The sequence below is a fragment of the Nicotiana tabacum genome, chromosome 24 (assembly GCF_000715075.1).
Source record: "Nicotiana tabacum cultivar K326 chromosome 24, ASM71507v2, whole genome shotgun sequence".
Lineage (NCBI taxonomy): Eukaryota > Viridiplantae > Streptophyta > Magnoliopsida > Solanales > Solanaceae > Nicotiana > Nicotiana tabacum.
The window spans coordinates 108,003,950-108,010,860 of NC_134103.1; the positions used below are offsets into that span (position 1 = coordinate 108,003,950).

The 6,911-nt window shown below is 34.9% G+C and overlaps 1 protein-coding gene across 1 annotated transcript in view; it reads right to left on the reverse strand.

Annotated features, from left to right (window-relative positions):
• Window positions 1-4,067, reverse strand: part of LOC107816097 (DNA-directed RNA polymerase I subunit 1) — a 30,918-nt gene extending 26,851 nt beyond the window's left edge. Inside the window, exons 1-4 of the mRNA XM_075247053.1 lie at window positions 3,812-4,067; window positions 2,286-2,455; window positions 907-1,066; window positions 492-806 (exon numbers count right to left, since the gene is read on the reverse strand). Of these exons, the coding sequence (XP_075103154.1) occupies window positions 492-806; window positions 907-1,066; window positions 2,286-2,455; window positions 3,812-3,820 (654 nt within the window). The 5' untranslated portion in view covers window positions 3,821-4,067. The remainder of the gene's footprint in view (window positions 1-491; window positions 807-906; window positions 1,067-2,285; window positions 2,456-3,811) is intronic.
• Window positions 4,068-6,911: the final 2,844 nt, after the last annotated feature.

Sequence of the window (6,911 nt, forward strand, 5' to 3'; positions counted from 1 at the left end):
GACGACCATGGGAGATCAGAGTTTGAATCAACCGAGGCAAACAAGTGATTTCTTTCCATCTACTTAAACTAAACTTTAATGGGCAGAGTTACTCGATACTTTTCCTCGTGGAAGGATGTAGCACGCGTTGGACAGTCAAGGTACACGCAAGGTGACCTAGAAACCAACGTCATCCCCCAAAAGAGAAAAATTTGGTAATTCTTCCGCAGAACCATGAATGGCTACAAACTACAAATTTCCCATATGTACCTAAGTGCTGGATTTGTTTCAGAGCACTGTCGGCAATAAAATGATATGGCATGCTATTTTTTAGAAAATGATACGTCAAGCTTAGGACAAAAAGCATCTATTCTATAACACAATCAATACTTCATTCAGTAACATCAGAAGCTCATACAACATGACATCCAAGAAATCTGAACAATGCATCTTTTTTTAAAGGGAATCTGAACGACGCATTAAAGAGACCAATGTGATGCAATGAACCATACCATATGAAACCGTCCAAAACTCGGTTTATTGATCTTTGGATTTTTAGTTTCACAATTGCTGCATTTCTCAGATTTAGTCTTGAGAATTCTATCGATAACTGCCATAGCTTCAGTAAACTGGAAATTGTCCCAAGATGGCCTCTTATTGTACTCAGAACGATCTTGCAAATTTAAATCATCCGTTGTACATGACATATGGCTCCCTTCACTTTCCTCCCGATCAGCAGAGTTATCAGGAGAGAGAACATCCATGGTTTTGGCCCCAATAACGTCACCCTTTGCGATTAACTCTAATTCAGAGACACACTTTTCAACCTAACTCAGACAAAAAATGTAGAGTATTAGTAAGGAAAAAATATATTGCAATACAAGTGCTAAAGGAAAGAACTAATAATACTTTCTTAAAAAGACTTGCCTCTTCTTTTGATGCCCTAAAATGAAAGCAATAAAAGCATGTTCGTTGCAGAAGATTGTGCAGCATATTGAAAAGCAGGGGATTGAAGACCGGCGAAACAAGTTCAATATGACCACAGTGACCAGGGCAGCGAACTGTACCTTGACCACATGACTTACATCTGAACAGGTCATTAAATAGCGAAATCAACAGAAAGACATAAGAAAGAAAAAGCATCCAACAGAACAAGAACAAATTGAACTTCTTTTTTTGAGAAGGTAACATTTTTTGTATATGCATATATTTACTGGACCAAGGTACTACAGTCAAACAAATTGAACATAACGAGCTACAAACATTTTCCATGCACAAATATATTTCTCAAATATATTAACTTAACCAAAAGACAAACAGTACTATAATTATCAAATTCAAATCATTACACCAGCACTTTAGCATAGTGTGGCACTCAATAGAAAATACACTTCCCAATCAAGTTTGGATTTCCATAGAAAGAAATCCAAATAGTTAACAGGTGCTATATGTGTACAGAGGAGGCAGAAACTATCAATCATCTATTCCTATACTGCGGAGCTGCCACGCAGTTGAGGGCCTTGAGGCAATTATTCTTGAACATCTTGGGACTTAAATGGGTGATGTCAAGCATTACTGCTGAGTTACTGTCTTGCTGGAATAGAAAGAGACTATCAAAGCAAATGAAGAAAGATTGGAATACAATACCAGCAGCTATTTGGTGGCGCATACGGAAAGAGAAGGACATGAAAACTCATTCTTGAAGATCAAATCAGACTGCATTTTGTCAATATTTTTTGGTGTAAATATGATTGGACAGATGATAGTGAAACCCTGCTAGAATTCATAGAATCTTTTGTATGGACACACAGGGTTTTCTTTTTCTCTCTTTGGTTATTTTCTGGGATGTAACAACAGCACTCACTCAGTGCTGGTCTTTTGATATCTATAATACCTTACCATTTCTCAAAAAAAAAGTTAAACAGCATCTAAATCCAGATTTTAAGATATAGATGTTTATGCCTGTTAGCATCTTCCTGTAAGCTACAAGATGTGTCTGATGAGAACAGCACGGTTGATTTCGTTGACTCATTACAGGAGCACAAGGGGAGCCCTTTCCTTTTGTTTTTATATAGGGGAGCCTCCCATTTTTGTGATGTCCAGCACAAATTTTGTGCTCGGCTGCTTTCTGTTAATAGAATTTAACTACTGATCAAAAATATATATACACACACATCAATTTACTTATTAAAACAAATGTCAACTTATGATTAATACTAACAAAATTTACAAAAACTTACATCAATTTACCTATCTAAGCAAATATCAATTTATGATTGAAGGTAACAAAATTTACAGAAGCTTACTGAGATCTCTCACTAAGGGGACCCATTGCTGGATCGTAGAGCCCACCGGGCAGTGGTCCGCCTAATGTATCAAGCAAGTTAGGGCTTGTGACTTTTATAACACTATGCTTACGAACTTCTTCATCCGTCATAAAACTGAAGTGAACCGCCTCAACGGCCTCTGATGCACCCTATAAAAGCAGCAATCGTTCTTGTTACATAACCCCAAAAGAATATACATCCAGAATACATGTAGCCTAAAGTATTTTTCAGACAAAGCAGATAATGTTACTGATAGTATACTATCACCCTATTAGCACTTTGGGAATCAGTGGGAGATTATAAGTATAACAAATTAGTGACATGGAGCATTTACGTGAAGCTAACATGTTTCAAACAGTATGGCTAAGTGGTCAATAAAGTTGGGACGAACCATGGAAGACCAAACAACAACAACAACAACCCAGTAAAATCCCACTAATGGGGTCTGGGGAGGGTAGTGTGTAAGCAGACCTTACCCCTACCCCGAAGGAGTAGAGAGGTTGTTTCCGAAAGACCCTCGGCTCAAAAAAAATAAAAAGACAAAATGACAAAAAGGAGACAATATTAGTATCACAACAACAATCATAGGATAAATAGGAACACCATGAAATCTAGAAGAAAGATGCAAAGCAAAAGCGATAGCTAGTAAATAGGACATGCACTGAAAAGCGAAATAGTAAGCCACAACATTGCCACTAGCTATCTTACACAAAAACCCTACATGGCTAGTCCCACAATGGTACGAAGTAAGGCACGACTCAACTACCTCCTAACCTACGACCCTAATACTCGACCTCCACATCTTCCTATCAAGTGTCATGTCCTCGAAAATCTGGAGCCTCGCCATATACTGCCTGATCACCTCTCCCCAATACTTCTTAGACCATGGAAGACCAAGATTTGAATAAAAAACTAGGTAATTCTTCTCATCTGCCAAATTCTTGGTGAACAGAGTTACCGGGTATCTAGGTTCCAGAGGTAGGTGAGAGGAGCAACTACCAGGTGGAGGTAGGGGTAAGTTGACCGAACACCTCAAAACATAAACAAATAATAAAAATTACGTAAGTGGTGGAGCTAGCTCGGAGAAAGAGGGTTCATTCAAATCCCTTTTGATGAAAATTATACTGTGCAAATAGGTTAAAAAGAAGTTTTTTGAGCTATATATAAGCTGTTAAATCCACTGAGGAAAAATTATAATAATAAAGTGGCAAAGAAGGTTCAAAAATTCAAAAATCCTTTAGGTCATGACTTCAAATTCTAGGTGTGACATTTTTCGAATCCTCTTTATATAAGATCCTGGCTCCACCACTGGTATACACAGCTCAGAACTTCAAATTCACTAAAAATTATGTTTTATCGTTGAAAATCATTAAGAAAAAGGATAGTTAAGCATATAGATACCATTGATTCTGCCGGAGAAAGAATAATACGAGGAGAGGTTCGGCAAAAAAATCAAAAGAACAAAAACAAATATAAACTAAAAGTTTGAAAATAAAAAGAGATACCTGAGCCATCTTCAAGTTCCAGTTGGAACAATTTAAACTTCAATATTCAACCCCAGCTTGGGAAAATTAAGCCTGTAAATATTTGAGCTGGAAGGGGTGAAGCAATACTTGTGGAAAATTTTTGTAAGAGAAAAACAACTAAACCCACTTCTCTCTGCGCCGTTAGAGGGAGGGAAATTGACGAGATGTTTTTTTGTACTTTGGCTTGGAGGCTGTGGAGGAGGTTTGAAGAAAAGGGGTTTAACACCAAGGGTTTAGTAGCAAGTAGCAACAGCAGTATTAATATTTCTTTTGCTGCTTTAATAAATAAAAAATAAAAATTCCTCTCCCCATTTCCACTGTCCTCACTCGTTTTCTTTGTTCTTTTTTCTTTTTCTTAAACTAATTTTAGGATATAGGTTTTGCGTGTATCTCATATTAATGATTATGAATACACATTTTAAAAAAATATTATTAAGCATTGTATTTACATATTTTACTGGATACGAAATTTAAAAAAACAGAGAAGACTTTAGTACTTATAATGTAAAATGAGGCACATATATTTTGTGTAGATATAAGGGTAAATTATTTTTAAATAAAGAAAAGAATTTTTTTTTACGGGCTAAAAAAAAAATAATTTCACGTAAATTAAAACGAAATAAGTATTTAGCTAATTCAATAAAGGAAAATGTTGGTCGGCTCGGCGAAGGAATATGTCTTATTGTGATTTTTGCCGTTGTCTCCAATTAATGAAGTTATATGGTAGTCTTCTTTTCTTTCTCTCCAAATCCATCTCTCTTTCTCTCTTTCTTTTAATATTCTTAATTATTTTTTTGTTATTTATTCTAATTGTTGATTATAATTTTTAAATATTGTGCAGAAAAGCTTGATAAGGAAAAATATATTACTCGACTATAAAGTTAAAAGAGTTCAAATATTAAACTATAGTCATGTTATATTATTTAAATAAAAAAATTATACTATAAGATAATTTTAATTGATTTTGAAATTCTAAATAACAAGACTTTTGACACAGTTTACATAAAGAAGGATTTACAAACTTTTTGTTGGTTTTAAAATTGGATATGAAACCATTTTTGTTACCAAAACTACCTAGCTTTCAACTTCTTGATTTTGAAATTCATATAGTAGGACTTGTAAATAGTTCAATAAAAGAAACGTTTAATAATCAATATCTTTGTTGATATCAAAGTCCTATATATAGAAAAATAATTAAATGGCATTTTTTACCAAAAAATATTGAATGAGATTTTTATTCAATGTGAAATATTTTTTTTAATAACGTTGATTCATATTATAATTTCGTGCTTTTATAATAGTACATTGTATTTTCTCTGAAACAACAAAATTATATTTTTTTGGAATATTTTATGAATATTATTGTTATTTATACAACCTAATAACTAAAAAGATCGAATATTTGTAGCAAGAGATGATCATGAACAGGATACATAAAATATTATTCATTATTTACCTGAAATAATAAAAATTGACAAAATTCTGGGTGGATGCAAAGTCACTAATTGCCAAAATACTTTATACAATGTTTGGATAGATTGTGTCGTTTGTCATCGTTTCATGATATCACACACCAGCAATATGAAGAATAAACTTGCAATATTATAAAGAAAAATTATTATACAGGGTAAAACTACTATATAAAAAAGTAGGGTAAATGATAAAATAAAATTATTTAATAATAATGAAGGGTGAGATTGAGATAAAAAGACAAGGTAACGACGCGATCACAACAAATCAGTCATTACATAAAGTGGCACATTTCGTCGTTATGTAACGACGGATTTATGTAATAACCCGAAAAATTTTGAAGTACTTAATCGCTATTAAGAAAGTTGATGTGCGCTAATTATATTATTTTGTGTGCAGACGAGGACTATTAATATGATGAATATCAATCGGATATGATAATAAGTGTACGAGGCATATTATAAGTGGTGTGGGGTCTAAGGAGAGCCCTAAGTCTAAGTTAAGTTGGAAATTGCATGATAGATTAAAAGTTCCAAATGAGTATGCACAAGACCAAACTTTGGACGAGTATATCTACATATATAAGGAGTTATGTGATGTATAATCTATCAAATGAAAGATCTTTGAGTCTAGTTTCTAACGCTTCAAATCGTTCATCATTTGGACACACCTACAAGAAGTTATGACCAAACTACCAAAGGGTGGAAGAATGTGATTCTGCGGTCAAATGTGCGACCGCAGAATCATTATGCGGACCGCAAAAGTGGTCTGCGGACCTGTGATGACCCAAAATATCATATTTAAATTTAATAAGTAATTCTGTGTTCTAAGACCTCGAAAAGCACCATTTATCCTTTCTCGACTTACGTGCGCAGTCCGTAAAATTTTCTGGAAAGTTTTCATGTGAAAAATGAATTAAAACGTGAAATAGAGCTTTAAAATTCAAGTGAGTTGACTTTGGTCAATATTTTTAGCAAACGGACCCGGATAAGTATTTTAACAGTTCCGGTAGCTCCGTATCGTGATTTGGGATTTGGGCGTATGCCCGAAATTTAATTTGGAGGTCCCTAGCTCAAGTTATGACCATTTAACGGAACTAGCAATTTAAAGGCTAAATATTTCAAGTTTGACCACGGGGTTGACTTTTTGATATCGGAGCCAAAATCCGATTCTGAAAATTTGAACAGCTCCGTTATGTCATTTATGACTTGTGTGCCAAATTTGAAGTCATTCCGGATTCATTTAATATGTTTTGGCACGAGATTTGCAATTTGAAAGTTTAAAACTCAAAGTTCGAATCGGGGTGTGAATTGTAATTTCAGTGTTGTTTGACGTGATTTTAGACCCCGAGTCAGTCTGTATTATGTTACGTGACTTGTTGGTATATTCGAACGGGGTCCCGAATACCCCGAGAGTAAAACGGATCGAAATCGGAACAAGAATTGGACTTAAGCAAAATCTGAAATTTTGAGTTCCGGTGTAATCGCACCTGCGGAATTTTGACCGCAGGTGCGAGCTCGCAGAAGCGAGACTTCCATCGCATATGCAGCCTTCGCAGGTGCGGCCCTTTTGCGCAGAAGCGGACGTCGCAGGTGCGACATTTTGTCCG